The following is a 23,231-nucleotide window of genomic DNA, read 5'->3' as shown; positions in this document are numbered from 1 at the left end:
GTATGCAGTTGGTGTTGTACCTTTCATAGCATAACTTAATGAGAGGGCTTGGTTAAATGAGTAGCAGAAAACAGAAAAGATGAGAGGACGCTGAGCTTCTGCCGAGCTAGAACTGCAGGGAGCAGCTGTCGTCAGCTTTCTTGGGACCTCAGGAGCTCAGAGGAGGACGTCCAGCTCCGTGGCGGACCCTGGCATCTGACCCAGCCAGCCCATTCTGATACAGCTGAGGAAGCAGACCCGGAAGTCACTGCTGCCGCCAGGGTTTCCTGGTCCTCATGCTGACAGTGGAGTGAGTCGCTTCTCCCTCCAGTGCCTCCTCCCCACTGGCAGCCGCTGACAGGGAGCCAGCTGTCAAGGGAGAAATATGGTTGTAGGTGTCTAGGGCCCCAGCTTCTGTACTCACAAAACAGAGTGGAGAAAGCTGGGTTTGGATTTTCTTTTTTTTTTCTTTCAGAAACCTTCTATTTAAGGAATACAAGCTTCATGCATTTCCTAAGTACAACTTTAGGAACATAATGATTCTTCCCACCGTACCTGCCCTCCCACCCACACTCCCACCCCTCTTCCTCCTCCTCCTATTTTGCATTTTGAAGGACTTTGACATGGCTAGTGCTAACCACCTAGAGAGGACTTGCAAGGAAGCCTCCCGCCTGCGATAGGCACTGCTCTGATACAGGTGGCTGTTCCCATGTGACACAAGGAATAGGGGCCAATGTTTTTAAGTTGATTTCTGTCTGTGATTCACGCTCATTGCTAACTTGATGAAATATTAACCATTAGAAGTAAGGAAAAGATTTAATAAATATTTGAATTGTACATTAGAGATTCAATTCAATCAATGCTGTCTCTGTCTTGTGATATTTTTTCCCTGGTTGTAAACAACTTTTGGTATTCAATTGGAAACAAAATAATTCATTAATTTCCATTTCTTCCTTCTCATGTACAATGTTTTTGGCTCTAGGTAGTATATCAACAGAACATTTTATACAATGCGTAATTAAGTGATGTATCTTGGAGATGGTAAATACATATTGGAACAGTAATGGACTCATTCCTCTTGTGAAAATATTAGTAAGAATCTCAGTTGGAGTTTGAATGAATATTGTAATGACCTCTTTCTCCTCGGAGGGTTGCAGAATCCAGGAGAAGGGGGGGGGGGCCCGAAAGCACCAGACAGATGTGGCACATCTTCCCAAAGCTTCCCTTTCAAGGGGAAGGAAGAATTCTTTTAACAATACGAAAAATAAAAAATAAATGAAGAATGAAAAATTTTTCAGGGATTTTAAAAAGTTACCCTTGATTCTGGTATCCCCTCTCCAGGTACCTCCTCAGTTTCTTCTTTTCTTTTATGGAGCACTTACTGAAATTTTTGAAGCACTTCCCTTATTACAACACTAGAATCTAATAGCATTTGGTGGTATTGCTGTTTCTAAGCGTTAGTGGGAAAAAGTAACTGAGCAAGTAAACAGTGTGTATTTTTAAGTATTCATATTTGTGACTTTAGTACTTCAAGTACCTATGCAGAAATAAGAAAAATCGAACAGTTTTCCAAGTAAATTCTTCAATAAATGTGCACGGATGCATAGACACGGGGTCTGCATAGCATGTAAGTCGTGACTTCACAGATGGCTAACATTTCCTTATCTGTTCACATTCTTTGAATAAAGACAGTCTTTTCAGTAAATTAAAAGCTCAACTTCAAACCAAACACTCCCCCCCCAAAATTAGCACAAATTTCCTATTTTGGAAATATTGATATAATTTATTATGCACAATATAGTACAAGTATTTTGTAATGTATGATATAATAATTACTAGATAATTATAACACATAATTTTAAAATTCATGCATTCAAAGAGTCAGAGATAACAGGCAAGAGAATTTATTGCCCAAGATCATTTTAAAGTTTTCTATAACGGCCAAGTTTGTTTTTTTTTTAAACTGAAACTAGACATAAGTGAAATGACCAAATATGAAAAGAGTGGTGTTAGAGAAGTCAAAATCATCTGGGATAGAAAGGATGAAGTAATTTATGTAAAAATATTTAGCACAGGGCCTAGTAGGTACTCACTAAAAAGTAAAAGTTACAAAGAAAAAACAGTGAAAAAATTGTATTCCTATTTGTTGTTGCTGTTTTTTCCTTTTCCTTAAGCTTTATAACTGGGGACCTGTGTTGTGGTACAGCTTGTCAAAGTTGTTGCCACCTGCAACACCAATATTCTATATTGGAGTGCCGGTTCCATTCCTGGCTACCCAGCTTCTGATCCAGCTCCCTGCTAATGTGCCTGGGAAGGCAGCAGAAGATGGTCCAAGTAATTGGACCCCTGATACCCCTGTGGGAGGCCTGGATGGAGTTCCTGGCTCCTGATTTCTGCCTGGCCCAGTCCCAGCTTTTGCAACCAGCAAAGGGACGATTTTCTCTTTCTCTCTCTCCCTCCCTCCCTCCCTCTCTCCCTCTCACTCTTTCAAATAAATAAATATTTCTTAAAAATGTGTAAGATTTGTAACTGTTGAGGACACCTGACAAAAAGACAATGGTTAGTTAGTAAAATGGCTCAGAACTTACAGAACTTAGAACATTTTGCAAGCATTGTTCTCACAGGATTCAGACTCAGTAGAAAAATTCTTGCTTATTCTGTCAGTTTTGACTAAGGTAAAAGGCCCTTACTTAAACAATAAACTTGACCAAACCATGTGATAAGAAAGCAGTTTATGGATTTGTGGGGTATTCTTTCTCCAAGACAGAAAGGTATCCTTGCTTACTTTTCAGCCTGGCAGAGATAAGAAAGCATTTATTCACACTCCAACTCTCACGTAACTGGCTCGATCATTTGAGGCCAGTGCTCTATGGCAGTGGATCTATTTTTGAAGAATTCCTCCTTTTTAAAAAATTTTTATTTAAAACTTTTTATTCATTTGAGAGGCAGAGACAGAGTCTCCATCTGCTGGTTCACTAACCCCAAATGCCCTCCAAGACTGGGGCCAGACAGAAGCCACGAGCAGAGACTCAATCCAGGGCTCCCACATGGGTGGCCGGGATTCAGTTACTTGAGCCATCACCATGGCCTTCCAGGGACCGCAAGAGCAGGAAGCTGGAGTCAAGAACTGGAGGCAGGCATCAGACCCACCCATGCTGATATAGGACACTATATCATCCCAATCATCATCCTAACCACTAGCCCAAAACCCACCCCTCTCCTTTATTTGAAGTCAAAAGCTTTTGATGGTGATAGTAGTTGCACATTTATCAGAGAAATACATAGGTTTATATCACTTTAGGGATCCTTGTATAACCCCATTATCTTTCTCTGTTACTAAGAATGATCTCACTAGCTGGAAACCCCTCTGCAAAGATTTCTGTTTAATCATAAAAAGTAACTGTCACTATAGATCAGTGAGACTTAAAGTATTGATCCCTCCTTTCATATCAGTGACTGTGGCAACAGGAGATGCTACCAGTCAATAGGTCAGGGTTTTGCTGGGAGTCGAGTGTGCTGAGCTGTCAGCACCACTCCTCTGCAGGTTCCCAGGGCTGACGCAGACTATCCCCTGTTCTTGGCAAGAAGTTGGTATGCACACCAGTCTGGGAAGATAATTGTCTACTCTCTCTTCAGACTCTTCTATGATCTTCCTCAAAGCTCCTTCATCTGCCTCTGGAGAGTGGGTGTGGCCAAGGTTTTAGACGATCATGCAAACACTCCAGCACCACGCCATCATCCTCCCTCAACAATTACACTGACCATTTGTAGAGAACTGAAGTCACATTTGCCCCCCCCCATTTCTGTCTTTTTCAAATTTATTAGTGTTCCTAATAGGCCTTCACATACCAACCCAAATAGCAATTTGTGCACTAATCAACCATCCTGTGAAAGTGTGTGTGTTTGGTGAAGCTGCTTTCAATGTTATTGGTCCTGAGGCTGTATTTAAAAAATCCATAACTTCCTGACAGCTAATGCACACTAACTTCATGATCTGAGGACAAAGGCTCTTGCCTGGAAACGCCTGAATAAATTCCATACACATGAAACCCGTGGCAAATAAGCAAATTTGACAGATAAATTAGTAGACTTGTCTACTGTTTTTGGATGGTTGCTTCAAAATGGAGGTGCCTCTTAGTGTCTGCTCCAAGTTGATGGGTTGCATTTTGCAGTAAACTGTCCAGCTAGAACACATGTCTTTTCCATAGTTGTGTGTGTATGTGTGTTTGACACAAACAAAGCCAGGATTCATTGGTCTCACAGATGGCACTACATACTTTAATATGTTTGGAGACAATATTTAGTGGTCCAATATTGGAAAATACCAGTATGTATTGAGATATACTTACTAGGACCATAAAGCAGAACAGTTGAAGTTCAGAAAGCTTGGAATTATGGCCTCCTAACCCCTAGGTATTCCCGTTGTGATCTCCTATCTATTCTCCATCCATTATCAATCTTCCCATGTTGTTTTATCTCCTCCCTCCCATCTGACTTACTCGGCTTCTTTAAGATAGAACCATCCTGGCCAGCGCCGCAGCTCACTAGGCTAATCCTCCACCTTGCGGCGCCGGCACACTGGGTTCTAGTCCCAGTTGGGGTGCCGGATTCTGTCCCGGTTGCCCCTCTTCCAAGCCAGCTCTCTGCTGTGACCCAGGAAGGCAGTGGAGGATGCCCCAAGTACTTGGGCCCTGCACCCCATGGGAGACCAGGAGAAGCACCTGGCTCCTGCCTTCGGATCAGCGCGGTGCGCCAGCCACAGCGCGCCGGCCGCGACGGCCATTGGAGGGTGAACCAACAGCAAAAGGAAGACCTTTCTCTCTGTCTCTCTCTCTCTCACTGTCCACTCTGCCTGTCAAAAAAATAAAAAAGATAGAACCATCCTGGAGTGGCTTTGGCAGAAGAAAGGGCACTTTGTGGGCAAACTCTGTGGCTGTAGTGTAGGGTGAGGAATAGTAAATAATTAGACAGGTGAAGTCACCAAACTGCCTGTGAAGACGCGTCTTCTTTCACTGGAGTGCAGAAGTGGGGCTAGTTTAGTACTAAAGGTGATCCTGGGGCACTTGAAGGAGTTATCTCTTCCACGCGGCTGTTGGGTAGGGGTGTAGAAACAGATGAAATTGGACATCTCATCGAGTTTTTGGAAGAGCTCCTTTGTCTCCCCAAGGACTCTTACTCAGTGTTGCCTGGAAAAGAAGTTCTTGAAGGCACTATTGTAGTTCTTGTTGAAGGCTGTGTAGATCAGGGGGTTAAAAAAGGAGTTGGAGTAGCCAAGCCAAAGGAAAATGCTTTTCCAGATGGCCGGGATGTCACAGGAGCAGAGGGGACTGACGAGCTCCGTGATGAAGAAAGGAATCCAGCAGAGCACGAACACCCCGATGAGGATGCCCACCATGAGGGCTGCTCTCTGATCTTTCTGTTCTCTCCATGAGTCCCCTTCAGTCTGGAAGGTGACAGTGGCATGGCGGACCGTGAACACCATCTGCGGCTGCAGAGTAGAGTCTTTCACCTGTAAAAGACAAGCAGAAGCCTTGTGGAGAGCCACCTCTTGATCACTGCCAGGTTTGGGCCAGGCTGGTGGGCCCAGACCATGCACATCCACTTCAAAGGAAGGTCCTGGATTTTTAGGTGCAGGAATCGGACAGCCTCGTGGGACTCAACTTCAGATATGCAACACAGTGACAGAGTTGGAGGGCTTGCTTACATCTTAGAAAAGGGAGGAAAACTGGAGCATGCATGTGTGATGAGGGTGGATACCCTACTGCTGCCACTTCAACCCTTGGGACAACAGAAACACTCATAAACAAATTATAGGGCATGTATGGTTTAGTGGCCAAGATACACAAGTGTAGATGCTTCGCAAATTATGATGAGATCACATGCCAACAAACACATCATAAGTTAAAAATATCATAAGCTGAAAATACACCTAATATGTCTAACTTGCCAAACATCATATCATAACAACACACTACACTGTAGACAATGGGTTGTTCACTGCTGAGACCACATGGCTGATTGGGAGCTGTGGCTTGCTGCCAAGACTATCATACTGCATTTTGCTAGCCCAGGAAAAGATCAAAATTCAAACCCCAGCTATAATTTCTTTTTTATTTATTTATTTTTATGACAGGCAGAGTGGATAGTGAGAGAGAGAGACAGAGAGAAAGGTCTTCCTTTTGCCGTTGGTTCACCCTCCAATGGCCGCCACGGCCGGCGCACTGCGCTGATCCAATGGCAGGAGCCAGGTGCTTCTGGTCTCCCATGGGGTGCAGGGCCCAAGCACTTGGGCCATCCTCCACTGCCTTCCCGGGTCACAGCAGAGAGCTGGCCTGGAAGAGGGGCAACCGGGACAGAATCCGGCACCCCAACCGGGACTAGAACCTGGTGTGCCGGTGCCGCAAGGCGGAGGATTAACCTATTGAGCCACGGCGCTGGCCTACAATTTCTACTATCAGAGTTGAGAAATCATATATTGCACTATCTTAATCTAGGGACTGTTTGTAATCAACAGTATGCCAAATCCTTATCAAATCTCATTATCACTTTTAGGAGAAGATTTCCTGTGTTTTTTTTATTTATTTTATTTATTTGAAAGGCAGTTACACACAAAAAAGAGAGGGATAAATGGAGGGAGAGAGAGAGAGAGAGGTCTTCCCTTCATTGGTTCACTTACCAAATGGCCACAATAGCTGGTATTGGGCCAGGCCAAAGCCAGGAGCCAGGAACTTTATCCAGGTCTCCCACATTCATGCAGGGACCCAAGGACTTAGGCCATCTTCTGCTGCTTTTTTTCCCAGATGCATTAGCAGGGAGCTGGATTGGAAGTGGATCAGCTGGGCCTTGAACCAGTGCCCATATGGGATGCTGGCATTGTGGGCAGTGGCTTAACCCATTGTGCCACAATGCCAGCCCTAGACGCAGATTTGCTGAAGTCATTGTAACTTTCTAAGTCCATGTGAGGTCCTCTAACATACTAGAATTTTCCCAGGACCTATCTTCCATTGTGCTTCCTCGCATATTCTACTGTTTGAGACAGCCCCCTTGCTGTGGCATCTGTCTCTGTCTCAGTATATTCTGGTTCCCATTTGCTACCCCCCTACTCATGCATTTATAGAAAGCAGAGACTCTCTCCCCTTGGATGCGCCCAAGTCTTCTGCAGGGGAGATTCCTGCAGAATTTGGCTGTACAGATTCATTTCTGTCTCCCAGGAAGCAGTTCTTCTCCAGTCCAATTTTTAGCTCTTAGGAAAAAGAAACTAATGAGAGTCTCAGAATGAGCCGCCCAAATATGAGAAAATTAGGTGGATGGACGGTTAAAGTTTAGTGGAATATGTAATGTCCCTCGAGCTGAGAAAGAATTCTGAGACTGAAGAAGGAAGAAGGAAGCTCCATATAAGAATAAAAGAGTTTATTATAGGGGCTGGGGCTGTGGGCACCAGTCGGTTAAAGCCACAGCCTGAAGCACCAGCATCCTATATGAGCGCTGGCTCAAAACCCACTGCTCCTCTTCCAATCCATCTCTCTATGGCCTGGGAAAGCAGTCAAAGATGGCCCAAGTCTTGGGCCCCTGCACCCACATGGGAGACCTGGAAGAAGATCCTGGCTCCTGGCTTCAGATCAGTGCAGCTCCAGCCGTTGTGGCCATCTGGGGAGTGAACCAGCGGATGGAAGACCTCTCTTTCTCTCTTTACCTCTCTCTGTAACTCTTTCAAATAAATAAATATAAATCTCTTTAAAAAAAAAAGTCCAAGCCTTTTAAAAATAGAATTTATTATAGGACAATTTACATATGGGATTCTAGACAGGGTCAGGCAGGTGATGTGGTCTGAGGCTGTAGGAGGATTTTTTTCACAAGGATATCTGGAAGCCAAGATTTTACACACTTACAAATCAGGGAGAAGACAGTTGTGTTATAGCACATTCTTTCAAAATGTCTACATATTGTATAATTATTTACTGATCAATCACAAACCTAATGTGTTCTTATATTCTCTCTAGCCATTCTGCTTCACTCTCCTATTACTATCTCAGATAACCAATAGATTTCCATCAATAGTAGCTACTTGAATGAAGGGACAAAGACTCACATCTGCAGGGCTGGCACAGTGGCACAGCAGGTTAATCCTCAATGCTGGCATCCCATATTGGAGCCCTGGTTCAAGTTCTCACTGCTACACCTCTGCTCTACTTCCCTGCCACTGGGCCCAGGTAAGCAGCAGCACTGACCCAAGTATTTGGGCCCCTGCTACCCATGTGGGAGACCTGGATGAGTTCCTGACTCTTAGCTTTGGCTTCAGCCTGGCCCAGCCCTGGCCACTGCAGCCATCTGGGGAGTGAACCATTGGGTGGAAGAGCTCTGTATCTCTATCTCTCCCTCTCTCCTTCTAATTCTGCCTTACAAGCAAATAAAATAAGTCTTAAAAAAACAGCTTGTACTTGGGAAGTGTGGTTTCAGGAGATTTTCAGGCTAAAGCAATGTGTTGTTAAAATGCATGATGGGTCACAAGAATTTGATGGAATAATCAGGATATTCAAACTAGAAATAGTCTGACACATTGGTTCCACTATGCAAGGGTGAGAATAAAAATGTTCCTGCAAACTTAAGGAAAGTCTGATTGTTCTGTAGCTGTGGCAATAAAGATCCGTGTTCATTGTTTAAACCTCTCTAAATGATCAAGGAAAATGCAATTCTTTTTTTTCTTTTCTTTTTTTTTTTTTTTTTTTTTTTGACAGGCAGAGTGGATAGTGAGAGAGAGAGACAGAGAGAAAGGTCTTCCTTTGTCATTGGTTCACCCTCCAATGGGCACCACGGCTGGTGCGCTGCAGCCGGCACACCACGCTAATCCAAAGGCAGGAGCCAGGTGCTTCTCCTGGTCTCCCATGGGGTGCAGGGCCCAAGCACTTGGGCCATCCTCCACTGCCTTCCCAGGCCACAGCAGAGAGCTGGCCTGGAAGAGGGGCAACCGGGAAAGAATCCGGTGCCCCGACCAGGACTAGAACCTGGTGTGCCGGCGCTGCTAGGTGGAGGATTAGCCTATTGAGCTGTGGCACTGGCCACAATGCAGTTCTATGAATACACATTTGCAAAACTAAATTGTTGGTGTCAGCACTCACTTGTGAAAGTCAGCCCATCAGGGCAGACTCACCACCGAACTGTGCCTCTGAGCACCAATAGCCAGCAGCACTCTCACCCGTGGAGCCACACTTCACGGTGATGCAAGCTCACTCCCCCTCTGAACATCCTTTAGTCCCTGAGCGCCACGCTGCCCCAAGCAGTCATGGACGATCAGCATTCTGCTATGCTCTGAGGGACTGTATCTGCAAGCAGAGAGCATTCCTCTTGTAATGCTAAGGCTTAACCACAGCTGTGTCTTTTTATCTCAGATCCTCAACAGTGGTCATTCTGGAGATTCTACTGAGACCATTCGCTGACTCACCATAGACTGCTTGGAACACAGGTGCATTGACTGGGCCCTAAACTCCAGTTGCCCAATGGATCTGCAGTCAGGTAGAGATACTGGTAATTTGACTTCTGACTAGTTCCACTGGGCTCTTGATGCTCAGTGTATTTTACTATCTCAGAGTTTGTGACTGTCTTGGTCCTTATTATGTCACCAAGACAGAACACTTGAGACTAGATAATCATAAAGGGAAGAAGTTGTGGCCAGTGCTGTGGCAGAGAAGGTAAGGCAGCCGCCTGCAGTGCCGGCATCCCATATGGGCGTCGGTTCGAGTCCCGGCTGCTCCACTTCTGATTCAGCTCTCTGCTATGGCCTGGGAAAGCAGTGGAAGATGGCCCAAATCCTTGGGCCCCTGCACCCATGTGGGAGACCTGGAAGAAGCTCCTGGCTCCTGGCTTCGGATCAGTGCAGCTCTGGCCATTGTGGCCATCTAGGGAGTGAACCAGTGGATTGAAGACTTCTCTCTCGCTCTCTGCCTCTGCCTCTCTGTAACTCAAACTTTCAAGTAAAGAAATAAAGTCTTAAAAAATAAAAAAAATAAAAAATAAAGGAAAAAAGTGTATTAAGCTCATGGTTCTAGGGACCAGAAGTCTAAGATGCAGTTGTTTGTCAATGTATACAAAGTCTTAACGTGATAGGTCTTTGTTTTGTTCTGGAATATCTCTTTCTGATGATTGTAAAGGGAGTCATTCTAGAAGGCATAGGCTTCATGCCCATCCAAGCCAAGCCAAGCCAAGTCTGAGGGCTAATGAATTGAGGATCACTAGACCAGTGACAAATGTGTGTCAAAGCAATTGGTGGAACTTTGCTTTAGAACCATACAGAACTTTTGTATGGGAAATCCTGACTGGTCACTTTGTGAAAGCATGCCACTTAGTTCAGCCTGTTTTCCAGCTCAACCGATTGTTGCATTGGTGTTTGTAATGTCTCTACTTCGCCTCTAGTTGGGAACCCTAAGGCACCATGCACAAACACAAACTGTTGACTAACCAGAGTGACCTGTTGGTTTATCTGTGTGAAAGTCTCTTCTCCTTTAAGAAATAGCTAACTCTTTGCATTTTTCATGACAACTACCAGCAGTTTTACTTACTGAGAAATTTCTGACAAATGAAAATCAAAGTTGACTTATTTTAGAGAATCTCTCAAAAAATAGGAAACAAACCCCAAGAGAGCTGGTTAAGCCACCACCTGTGATGCCAGAATCCATATAAGCCCCTGTTTGAGTCCTGTGCCTGGAAAAGCAGCAGAGGGTGGCCCAAGTCCTTTGGCCCTGCCACCTACATGGGAGACCGGATGGCATTCCAGGCTCCAGGCTTCAGCTTGGCTGAGCCCTGGCCATTGCAGCCATTTGGGGAGTGAACCAGCAGATGGAAGATCTCTCCCTCTCTAACTCTGCCTTTCAAATAAATAAATAAATCTTGATAGTCTCAAAGACTTTGCAAGCTTCCAAAACCTACCCTCCTTGCACTTCTCTATCTTGTGTTATTTCTATTCAGCTTTATCTGACTATGTGAACTAATCTTCCTTTGAGGTTTCTCTGGAAAATGCAATCATCTTGTAAAACTGCCAAGCAAAAGTCATAAATTTATAATATTTAAATGGAAACACTGGTCTAGAGCTAAGATAAGGGCACTAATTAAGAATTTTCCTAAACTACAGGGAGAAGGGCAAAAATGTATCATGCAATTTAGAATTTAGTTAGAGGGACCAGCACTGTGGCATAGCAGGTAAAGCCACCACCTGCAGTGCCAGCATCCCATATGGGTGCCAGTTCAAAACCCAGCTGCTCCACTTCTGATCCAGTTCTCTGCTGTGGCCTGGGAAAACAGTAGAAGATGGCCCAAGTCCTTGGGCCCCTGTACCCACGTGGGAGACTGGAAGAAGCTCCTGGCTCCTGGCTTCAGATTGGCCCAGCTCCAGCCATTGCGGCCAACTGGGGAGTGAACCAGCAGATGGAAGACTTCTCTCTCTCTCTCTGCCTCTCCTTCTCTCTCTCTGTAACTCTGACTTTCAAGTAAAGAAATAAATCTTTTTTTAAAAAAGAATTTAGTTAGAATATAAAAAGAAAAAGTGAATCTTGTGCTGAACTACAAATCTTATCAACTAGTTAGTCTGACTGGAATCTCATAAGATTGAAAAATATTTAAAAGCAGAAGGATAACAAAGAAAACTATGTGATCCAGGTGTGAAAACTTAAATAAAAAAATAGAAAATACATTACATAAGGACATTTTAGAAGCCTTCTTTAAAGGGAAGATTGAATAAAGGCTCAACATCATAAACTAAATCAAGGTTGTAAACAGACTTGAGAAAACTTTCCAGCAGTATTCTGGATTATTTTGTTTTGTCTTCCTACAAATGGGCTCAAGCTTGAATATTGAGTTTAATCTGAAAAATTACTTAATTCTGAACTTACCAACTTAGAAAATATCTAAAGTGGGGCTGATTTTTTCCAGAAAGTCAATGCTAGAAATCAGTGCAAGCTGATTCTCTAGGCAAAACATCCAAAAGGGCTTCTGTTCTCGAAGATTCAGTAACCTAGATAAAGATCCCTGTATACACAAGGGTACTTTTGAAAGTTCATGGAAAATAGAATTAAAAGCGAAGTTTATTTTGGTGCAAAAGAATTTGAAATCTGTTTATCTAAGGGGTCTTCAAATAGTTCATGTAAATGCCTATTAGAGAAAATATTTCAAAAAGCTTTTTGCACAACTTATCATTTAATTCCTTTTTCCATGTACTTTATTTTCTTAAAATATTTATTTTATTTATTTAAAAAACAGAGAGAGAGATCTTCCATCATTTGTTAACTCCCCAGATGGTCAAACGGCCAAGCTGCACTGATCCGAAGACAGGAGTCAGGTGCTTCTTCTGGGTCTCCCATGTGGGTGCAGGGGTCCAAGGATTTGAGTCGTCTTCTATTGCTTTCCCAGGCCATAGCAGAGAGCTGGATCAGAAGTGGAGCAGCTGGGATTTGAACTGGTGCCCATATGGGATGCCAGCACTGCAGACGGTGGCTTTACCCACTAAGCCACAGCACTGGCCCTGAACTTTATTTTTTTTAAATATTTATTTATTTGAAAAACAGAGTAACAGAGAGAGAAAGGGACAGAGATATTTAGACAGATCTTCCATCTAATGCTTCACTTCTCAAATGCCTACAATGGACAGGGCTGGGTCAGGCATCAGCAGGAGCCCAGAACTCCATCCAGGGCTCCTCGAAGTGAGTGGCAGGAACCCAGTACTTGGGCCATTATCCTCTGCCTTCCTAGCTGCATTAGGGAGAAGCTGGATCAGAAGCTGAGGAGTCAGGATTCAAACTGGCACTCTGATGGGGTCTGATATAGGATGCAGACATCTCAAGGGGCAGCTCAGCCCACCGCACAGCAATGACTCTCCCCCCATCAGCTTTTTAAAGTTCCATGGTAAATGTTACTAGCAGTAGGGTCCTTGAAAGAATCAATTCCCATACTGACTAAAAGGCAAAATACAACTACATAAAATCTGTACCACAGTCACCCCAATGGAGATATTATAGCCCAGAAATAGCTGTCCTTCTAAACGTTCAAGAGGAATTATCTCTAAGTATACAGGGACAGCAATAAAACTTTTATTTAAACTGTAACTAGCTTTAACCCCACCACTATAGAACAATACATCATTCAGTGTGAAGTTTTAAAGTTGTCTGAAAAGTAAACTGACTTGTGGGGCCGGTGCTGTGGTGCAGTGGGAGAGCTGGAAGAACCTCCTGGCTCCTGGCTTTGGATCGGCACAGCTCTGGCCCTTGTGGCCATCTGGGGAGTGAACCAGCAGATGGATGATCTCTCTCTCTCTCTCTCTCTCTCTACTTCTCACTGTGACTCTGTCTTTCAAATAAATAAAATAAATCTATACAAATAAAAAAACTGACTTGTAACAAGTTTTTAAAATAAAAAACAGAAGAGTTTTTTTAATAAAATAATTATTTGCACCCGATGACAAGAAAGGATAGTGAAAGACAAATTTTTGGCTATATGGTTAAGTTCAAAAAGACTTGAGTGGAAAATATATTTTACTTAATAGAGCAATCCAACTAGTAAGAATCTTTAACAATTCTATATGCCACCTTATCACTGATATTGTGGTTATCATTATCAAAAGAATACTTCTTTAATCTTTGAGATACACCTACAAATTCAATAAGTAGAATCTGCTTCCAGATAAGATATCCTGAAGCCCTTCTGCATGACGAAACTATAGCTGATCTAGACATGAGAACACCTACTCTGTGTGTAATTGAAGAAATTTCTGGAGAAACAGCAGTGGTCTTAGAATCCCTAGGGACAAAAGATTCACAAGCAGAAAAATTAACTGGAGTAGAGTACCTAAGAGTCCAGGTTGATTTTTCCTGGGTTATCATGAACCATTTTCTTTTTATTTAAAAAAAAAGTTTATTTATTTACTTGAAACTCACAGTTACAATGACAAAGGAAAGACAGAGAGAGAGAGAGAGAGAGAGAGAGAGAGAGAGAGAGAGAGATCATCCATGTAGTGGTTCACTCCCCATAGGCCCCTCCATGGCTTGGGCTGGGCCAGACCAAAGCCAGGAGCCAGGAGCTTCATCTAGGTCTCTCACACGGATGCAGGGCCCCAAGGACCTGGGCCATTTTCTTTTGCTTTCCCAGGCACATTAACAAGAAGCTGGATCAGAAGTGAAGCAGTCAGGACTTGAATGGGAGCTCATATGGTATGCTGGCCTCACAGGCAGCTGCTTAACCTGCAGTGCCACAGTGCCAGCCCCACGAACCTTCCTTTTTCAACAAATATAAAAATGCTGGGCCATGCTCTAGGCAGATTAATGTGCTAAAATGGCATCTATAAAAGAATCTTGGCCCATTTTAAGCCTACCTCTCAATTCAGTAACCAGGGCTTTGCCTCTCTGCTAAAGAGAAAGTATAGGAATCAATTCAATTAGTTAACACATCTTCAGAATATTTTATATCAGCCCCTCCATTCTTATGTTACCACATGTAATATTTCCAACTGCTAACCAAAACTACCCAGCATTTCTCTACTAGTTGATGAACAATTCATTATTGCTTCTCTTTATCCTAGTCCCATCCACTGGTGTAACGATACTATATAATCCTTAGCTAGTGAAGGAAAAACCCTCATGCTTGTGTTCCTGTAATTGAAGTGTCTTTGCTCCAACAGAACTCTGACACTCTGGCACCAAAGTCCACATAAATATTATTCATTGATAGTATATTAAAAAGAAAAAAGGGGACAAACACTGTGTATTAAGTTAGGCCTCCCTGCCTGCAGTGCTAGAATCCCATACCAGTGCCGGTTCAAGTCCTGCTTGCTCCTCTTCCAACCCAGATCTCTGCTATGGCTTGGGAAAGCAGTTGAAAATGGCTCAAGTGCTTGGGGCCCCTGCACCTGTGCGGGAGACTCAGAAGAAAAAGCTCCTGGCTCCTGGCTTCAGATCGGCTCAGCTCCAACCATTGTGACCACCTGGGGTGAACCAGGGGATGGAAGACCTTTCTCTTGGTCTCTCCCTCTCTCTGTAACTCTACTTCTCAAATAACTAAAATCTTAAAAAAAGAACAATATGACATTTGATGTACAATGAATAGTACAGTTTCTCCTCAATGCCCTTAATGAATTGTGTCTCCTTTACAAAGACTCCAGAAGATGAAGCTTTTTCAAGGAAAAGATTCCTCAGGATAGTGGCCCCACTCATGGTAGTTAGATAATTAGAAGTTTGTATTGCTTTTTATTAAATGTTGCCATAGTAAATAATGCTTATTTTGGCTAACACAGCATACCATATACCCAAAGCTCTCTGGCTATGACAAATCAGTTTAAATATCCTAACCCAACTAATCCAGACTAACAATAGCTTTGAATTTACTTTTGTCCAACTGACTCTACCCCCTAGATAATACTTCATGTTGTACCTGAATTAACACAGAAGAAAATGATCTATACATAAGATGGAAGAAAAACCAACCTAGCTACCTGTGAAGACACAGGAAATTTTGGACTGAGAAGTCTTGGGTCATAACTAGGGAGACCTTCCAGTCCCTTCTCATCATCCTTGCAAGTATACTTGTTTGTCTCACAGGTGTTCTGGGCCTCTTCAGAACTTCACATGCTTCTAAACAATACTGTCCTTGGTGGATGATTCAATATATGATTAAGAAACAGGATAAAAATTCTATTGACCTAATGTACCATCTGAACATCAGATCTCCACAGAGGAAATTTCATCTTCCAGGAGAACCAATAGCAGTGAAAATCGGGACGATCCTTGATGATCTCTCCTGAAGCTTGGCTGAATGAGTGGGAGGGCAGAGAGGTAAATGCTCCTAAAAACTTAGGGAAAGACAGTGTTCTGTAGCCCACAGTTATTTGTTTTTTTGTTTTTATTTTTAAGATTTATTTTTTGGGGCTGGCACTGTGGCATAGTGGATAAAGCTGCAGCCTGCAGTGCCTGCATCCCATATGGGTATTGGTTCAGGTCCCAGCTGCTCCATTTCTGATCCAGCTCTCTGCTATAAACTGGGAAAGCAGTGGAGGATGACCCCAGTGCTTGGGCCCCTGCACCTGTGTGGGAGGCCCAGAGGAGGCTCCTGGCTCCTGCCTTCAGATCGGCATAGCACTAGCCATAGCGGCCCATTGGGGAGTGACCCAGCAGATGAAAGGCCTCTCTCTATCTCTCTCTGCCTCTCCTTCTCTCTGTGTGTAATTCTTTCATATACATAAATAAGCCTTTAAAAAAGATTTATTTTTATGTATTTGAAAGGCAGAGTTACATAGAGAGAAGGAGAGAGAGAGAGAGAGAGAGAGAGAGAGAGAGAGAGAGATGTATCCATCTGCTGGTTCACTTCCTAAGTGGCCACAATGACCAGGGCTAGGCCAGGCCAAAGCCAGGAGCCAGGGGCTTCTTCCAAGTCTCCCACATGGGTATAAGATCCCAAGCAGTTGGACCGACTTCCTGCTTTACCTCTTTTTTTTTATCAGGTGCATTAGCAAGGAGCTGGATCAGAAGTGGAGTGGCTGGGGCTTGAACTGACACCCATAGAGGAATGGCAGTTGTAGGTAGAAGCTTAATCCACTATGCCTCCACACCAGCCCCAGCCCACAAGTTTTAAACCTATTCTATTTGAATCAAAAATAATTTGGGCCAGTGCTGTGGTGAAGCGATAGAGATCCACAACTTAGTCTCTGACCCTCCAGCCTCTGGCATGGGATGTGGGGGGTCCCATGTGGGCTAAGATGCCACCTGTGACACTTGCATCGCATATTACTCCTGGATGCTCCACTTCCAATCTGGCTCCCTGATAATGTGCCTGGGAAAGCAGCAGAAGATGACTCAGGTGCATGGGTCACTGTCACCCATGTGAGAGACCTACATAGAGGTACTGGATCCTGAATTTGGCCTGGCCCAGCCCCAGCTCTTGTGATCATTTCAGTTATAAACCAGTGGGTGGAAGATCTTTTTATTTCAGACCTCTGTCTAGTAGTGGTCTTATCCTTTGATAAAACAAGGCCTATTTGTCTTATGATACCAGTTCCCATCTCAATGTCTGACATAAGTTAGGGCTTCAGAATGTATTTGAATAAAATTCAGCAAAGAAACAGGAAAGAAATATTATGGTTTCCCTAGGCAACACAGCTAGTGATAGAACTGTATTTAGAAACTTTGACACCCACTACCATGGAGAAATCAAGAGGCCTGGTGTGTAATTAATTCTTCAGCAAAACATAGGGCAGAGGCAACCCTGGTGTTATATGCAGAACCCTAGATCATGTGGCAGCCTCGCAAACCCATAGGGTTCATTTTGAGTGATCTGACAGGAGCAGGCATTGTGGCACAGCAGGTTAAGCTGCCACATGGGACCCCCGCATCCCATACCAGAGGCTGGAGGGCCAGAGACTGAGTCGTGCATCTGAGCCTTCCTGCTGGTGATCGTGGAAAACAGTAGGTGATGTCCCTGGTACCCGGATCCCTGCCACCCATGTGGGAGTCCTGGATGGAGCTCCTGGCTCCTGGCTTTGGCATTTCCCAGCCCTAGCTGTTGCAGACACTGGGGAGTGAACCTGAGGCTAGAAGGTCTCTCCTCTCTCTCTCTCTTTCTCTCTTTCTCTCTCTCTCTCTCTGAGGCTAGAAGGTCTCTCTCTCTCTCCCTCCCTCCCTCCCTCTCCTACAAATAAATAAGTAAATAAAATATTTTAAGAACACAAGACAGTGATCTTTCAGAGAGAAAAGAAGAAATCAGTATATATACTGCACCCAAATAAACATTTTATAATTCCATTGTCCACAAATGTCTAGAAGTAGTGTGTGTGTGTGTGTGTGTGTGTGTGTGTGTGTATGTGGAGAGGGAGAGAGAGAGGGAGGGAGAGAGGGAGAAATGAAGACAGAGAGAAAGGAAGAGAGTGGGAGAGAGGGGTGAGGGAGACAGAGAGGGAGAAGATGAAAGCGTAAAGATGTCCTAATACTTTGCTTCTGCTATCACCAATATGGTGAAATGAGAGCGCCCTGCCCCTTTAGACAATAAGCCCAGAGGAGAATTATAACTGATTTCCCTCTTTCAAGCTGTGTTTGGTGTTGAGTATTAGTCATGTTTTCCTAGACAAGCATCCTGACAGAAGAGGATTCCTGTAAGGAGGGCCCTTGAAGGAGGCCAGCTGCCTTGTCCCTGACCTGGCTCACACACATGAAACAGAGCTCCAGGCATTGGGGGGGGGGGCTCCACCATTATTATCTATTTTTACTTCTTGTTTATTTTAGCAAGAACAGAGTTCTCCAAGTTCAGTATGACTAACACTTCGGTCTTAACAATTCTTTATTATGGGGGACTGTCCTGTACATTGTGCACCATTTAGCAGCACTTCTGACCTCTGCACATTAGATTTCATTAGCACCCTTTGTCCAAGTTTCTAGAATCAGAAATATTGCCAGATATTCCAAAAGTTCTCAGGGTTAGGGGCAATATCATTCTTGGTTGAATACCATTGTTCCACATAAAAGGACAGGTAGCCCCTGACACCTTTTTCCTTATCTCTGCTAGAAACTACCCCCTTTCCCTAGCCACACCTCTGGTCTCTCTAAGCCTGACTGACCTGGTATAGCCAGAATTAGAAAATGCAATATTATTGCAAAGCTCACAATGGATGCCTGCTTCCATCACTACAGCAAAGTCTTCATGGGCAACAATGATGTCCTTATCGTACTTTTGCCCCTGCACCAAGCCCACAAGATGCACTCAGTGCTTCATTGAATGTAGATTGTTGTTCCAGAGCCAATCACAGAAAGTACGGCTTGTGCAGGTTCCTGATCAAACTCAAATATGTGAATAAGTTTCATAGAATCATCCCTGGCACTGAGTGTGTGGGAGTAGAATTGGAACGGCCTTCACATCCAGTAGACTCAGCTCTCTATAGTTTCAGAATCTTGAGTCACAGGATCAGCTCATGAAGAGTTAATAAGAAGCAGGAAAGTGGAGGTGTGGAGAAGATGAGCCCTCATTGTCACTGTAGTGGCTGTCATCTATTAAATGACACTTGAAGAGAGCTAGGGAATCGTCTATCCTGGATTTTTAATTTCCTCCTGTAGCTTTTTCTGGGGTGGTTTTAAGTCACACAGACAGCCTAAGTGCAGTGAGGTGGGGGATTGAAATAAAACCCAGAAAGTAGTTCCACAAACAATGGAAGCAGGTAACAAAAGCAAGCTCTGACACTGCTATAATCAACATCTTTACTCTTAGATCAGGATGCTGCAAAATGACAGTAACCTAGGAGATGGCATGTATTTGCAAAATCAGTTGATAGAACTTGCAAAGAAGAACATGGACTGGAATAAACACTAATCTTCTGTGCTTGATGTGTAGCAATCTTCCTGTCAGCCAGGCTCCCATCACTCCCTTTCCCCCGAGGACATTCCTACTTTAAGTGCAGGAAGCTTCATATTTTTATAGTGTGCTAACCCCAGTGTACCCCCAGCCACCCACTTCTCCAGATGTTCCAAAGGGTGTTACAGACCCATGGAATTCTGGAGCCAGATCAAACCTTGTAGAGGTATGTGGCCCAAACGCCTCATTTTATGTATAAGGAAATAATCCACTGAGATGAATGCATTTTATGGATAAGGAAATAATCCATTGGAGATCAATGACATGATTATCTCTGTGATACACAACTGTCAGAGCAAAGTCTCTCCTCCCTGCCAACCAAAAAGTTCCACCTTCTACAGACGCGGGGTGTGTGTGTGTGTGTGTGTGTGCGTGCGCCAGGGATACAGCCTGTACAAATGCAAGTAGAGTATTTTAAGGATCGCTATAGCACCCACCTCCACAGCTTCAGATACAGGCGAGACGCTGTTGGTCTTCCTGGAGCCCACGCGGAACTTGGCAGCCTTGTAGATCTTCCAGTAGACGAACAGCACCACGCAGAGCGGCAGGTAGAAGGCGCCCACCGTGGAGAACACGGCGTAGGAGGGCTCGCGGCTGACCTGACACTCCTCGCTGCCCTCAGAGTACGTCTCCCCCCAGCCGAAAAGCAGCGGGGCCAGCGAAATGACAGCGGACAGCGCCCAGGTGAGCGTGATCATCACGTTGGAGATGCGCTGTCGAGCGCGGAGCGTGTACTCCAGGTGGCGGGTGATGGACCAGTAGCGGTCCAGAGCGATGGCCGTTACATTCCAGATGCTGGCGGTGCAGCACAGCACGTCACACGCGATCCACAGCTGGCACAGCCGCCGGCCCAGCTGCCAGCGACGCCCAGACAGCTCATGCACCAGGCTGAGAGGCATGACCAGCGCGGCCACCAGCACATCCGAGACGGCCATGGACGCCACCAGGTTGTGTGGCACGCGGTGGAAGGTGCGGACACGCAGGATGGTCGCCAGCACCAGCAGGTTCCACGCGAACGTAGCCGCCACCAGAAAGCCCAGCAAGGTCAGAACAAGCACACCGAAGACAGAGAGCAGGTGCGGGCTGGGGCGCAGCAGGTCTTCTGTGCCAAGGCTGCCGTTGGTCTCCAGAGGAGAGGAAGTCAAGTGGGAAAAGGAAGTGAAGTTCACTGCCAAATCCATCTCTGGATTAGGAGCCGGCTCGGGGTGTGTGCAGAAGGGACATTCAGGAGGACTTAAGATGAAAGCAGCGCCCGGAGCCAATCCAGATGTTTGCACCCTCGGGCCAGCGGCGGGGTTTCTGGGAAGCACCTGCGAATTTGTCTTCAGCCTCCCACCGGTGAGGGAACCCGGGAGACAGTGTGGTGGAGAGGAGGGCGCTCCCTGGGCTATAAGCCGCGTTAACGTCGGAGCCCTCGGAGGCTAGGAAAGCAGAGGCGAGGAGCTGGACTCGCGGCCAGCCCAGGCTGTCAACTGTCTCAGGACTCCTCACCTGGAGGAGACAGCGGTCTGATCGCTCCCACGTCCGCCTGAGCAGGGCAGAGCAGCCCCGCAGCGTGTGAGCGCCAGAAGGGCTGGTGCGTCAGAGCGGTAGCTCTCGCAGCGTTGCTTCCCTACCTGCCCCTACCCAGGCGGCCGCCTGCAGCCTCAGCGCAGTGCTGGGAAGCCAAGCGTTCTGGTACCTGCCCTTCGCTTTGCGCAGTCCAACCTCCCCGCTCCGTCTGGGGCTGCGGATCAGAGCAAACGTTGGCGCGCCCACCCAGACTGCTTTATGGAGCACTACGTAACTCGGTCAGCTGATGAGGTCACCTCTCCCCGCCTCCCGGTTCCGGGAGCGCGCGTTTTGGCGCTGTCCGGGGTGCTGCTCTGGCCTCTCACCTCTGGGCCCGCAGCGCACCGTCCCTGTGCGCGGCGCAATCCTTGGTTCTGTGGGGCTTCTCCCCTCCCAAGGGCGCCGTTTGGTGCTGTCCATGGTTCTGCCACGATTTGCCTGAAATGACCCCCTGCGGGGAACAAGTTGACCAATGAACTTTTGAAATATCCTTTTAGCCACCTCCCACATCCGTCCCTCTAGGGGTGGTCGGGAGCGCTTGAGCGGTTTCTCAGTCCCGGTAGGTGCTTGTCTTCTTGTGGACTTCTTCTCCAGAGGTTTTTGTATGATTGCTTCCTTCTTACACAACACTGAGCTGCTTCTCTTAAGGGGCTGTTGTCCTTAAAAGAGAAAAGGCAAGACAGCAGTTATGGCTGCTCCCAGAGAAGGCTGAATATTGCGGCAGAACATTCATCTACTTCCTTGGAATTATAAAGAAGGCGAGACGTCTCTTCAGCAGGCTGTACTAAATTTGCTTTTCATGAGGGGAAACTTGCATGTAAGTCGTTAGAAAGGCTCCACCTCAGTGAGAACAGGAGGGAGCATCACCCACTCCCCCATCTGTGCATACTTACACACACACTATCCACAGCAGTGATTAAGTATCTAAAGCTCCTACCCAGATGTTGGGATTTAAAGTACTTCATGGAGAGAAAGCAAGATAGAGGAACTTGGGACAAAGAAAAAGATATCATAAGAGGGAAAGTAAGATGGCAAGAAGCATTTTTGTTAAAGTGCACACACAATGAGTGTCATGAAATCTCACATATTTACAAGTAAATCTGGGCATAAGTTATATAGCCACAGAAAATAAGAAACATTCATTTTTAAAGCTTTATTTTATATTTTAAAAGAGTTACAGAGAGAGGTAGAGAGAGAGAGAGGTCTTCCATCTGCTGGTCACTCCCCAGATGGCCGCAACGGCCCAAACTCTGCCAATCCGAAGCCAGGAACCCAGAGCTTCCTCCGGGTCTCCCACGTGGGTGCAGGGGCCCAAGGACTTGGGCCATCTTCTACTGCTATCCCAGGCCATAGCAGAGAGCTGGATCAGAAGAGGAGCAGCCAGAGACTAGAATCGGTGCCCATTTGGGATGCTGGCGCTTGCAGCCAGAGCTTTAACCCGTTGCACCTCAGCACTGGCCCAAAACCACCCATTGTTAAAAGATTCAGTTTCTAACAGAGAATGCACTGAGAACTTTACATGTACAGGCATAAACATAAGAAAGAACAAAATCACAGAAAATTGTATTCTGAGTCAACTAGTAATTTAGTACTTACTTTAGGCAACTTAGATTATTAAAGATATCTGAACAGAAGCATTGTAATATAAATTAAGGTTATTCCTGGTAATCTCAGATTGATGCTGTATTTTTCTATTTATTTGAATGACTAAATTTATTTTTTAAAAAGATTTATTTCTTTGAAAGATGGAGTTACACGGGGAGAGAAGGAGAAGCAGAGAGAGAGAGGTCTTCCATTCACTGGTTCACTTCTCAGTTGGTTGCAATGGTCAGAGCTACACCAATCTGAAGCAGGAGATTCTTCCAGGTCTCCCATGTCTGTGCAGGGCCTCAAGGATTTGGGCCATCTTCTACTGCTTTCTCAGGCCATAGCAGAGAGCTGGATCAGGAGTGGACTGACATGGATGTTCAGGAACCCGAAGTGCCAATGTGGTCTCACTAAAGGAGAAATAGCTATTAGGGGCCAGCTGATGAATGGAGGCCTGGGCTAAATCCAGCTCATGGTGAATGCACTGGGTCAGTGGTCCCACAGGGTATACTTCTCCAGTGCTCAAGGATGCAATTGGGATGATTCTGAACCCCACACTGAATATTGTTATAATATGGAAGGCCAAGAGGGAGCCTCCAAAATCTTTTTTTGGCAGCCACAGTAATAAATCACAATAACACCGAGGAGAATCTGAGGGGAAATCACAGAGATGATTGCTTCTCTATTTTACCCAATTTGCCCTGCAAAACCTGATTGGATCTTATCAGATGACAGTGATGCACAGAGAA

The 23,231-nt window shown here is 45.2% G+C and overlaps 1 protein-coding gene and 1 long non-coding RNA gene across 2 annotated transcripts in view; one reads left to right on the top strand and one right to left on the bottom strand.

The window, feature by feature from the left end:
* The window catches only part of LOC138850376 (uncharacterized), a 35,632-nt gene that overhangs the window by 3,701 nt on the left and 8,700 nt on the right, over positions 1-23,231 (top strand). The window lies entirely within an intron of this gene.
* Positions 586-21,334, bottom strand: HTR5A (5-hydroxytryptamine receptor 5A). Its single transcript, XM_002715025.5, has 2 exons — positions 19,782-21,334; positions 586-5,488 (listed from the first exon to the last, which is right to left on the bottom strand). Exons 1-2 carry the CDS (start codon positions 20,523-20,525, stop codon positions 5,156-5,158), a joined length of 1,077 nt encoding a protein of 358 aa, XP_002715071.1. The 5' UTR covers positions 20,526-21,334; the 3' UTR covers positions 586-5,155.

This window comes from Oryctolagus cuniculus, chromosome 7, assembly GCF_964237555.1.
Source record: "Oryctolagus cuniculus chromosome 7, mOryCun1.1, whole genome shotgun sequence".
Lineage (NCBI taxonomy): Eukaryota > Metazoa > Chordata > Mammalia > Lagomorpha > Leporidae > Oryctolagus > Oryctolagus cuniculus.
Note: the sequence above shows the minus strand (reverse complement) of the source record. Positions and strands in the feature narration are given on the sequence as shown.

Coding starts and splice junctions, on each gene's coding strand:
- HTR5A (XM_002715025.5), bottom strand. CDS start 20,525: ATGGATTTGGCAGTGAACTTCACTTCCTTTTCCCACTTGACTTCCTCT. Junction 5,489..19,781: donor CTGTATCTGAAGCTGTGGAG/GTGGGTGCTATA, acceptor TGTCTTTTACAG/GTGAAAGACTCTACTCTGCA.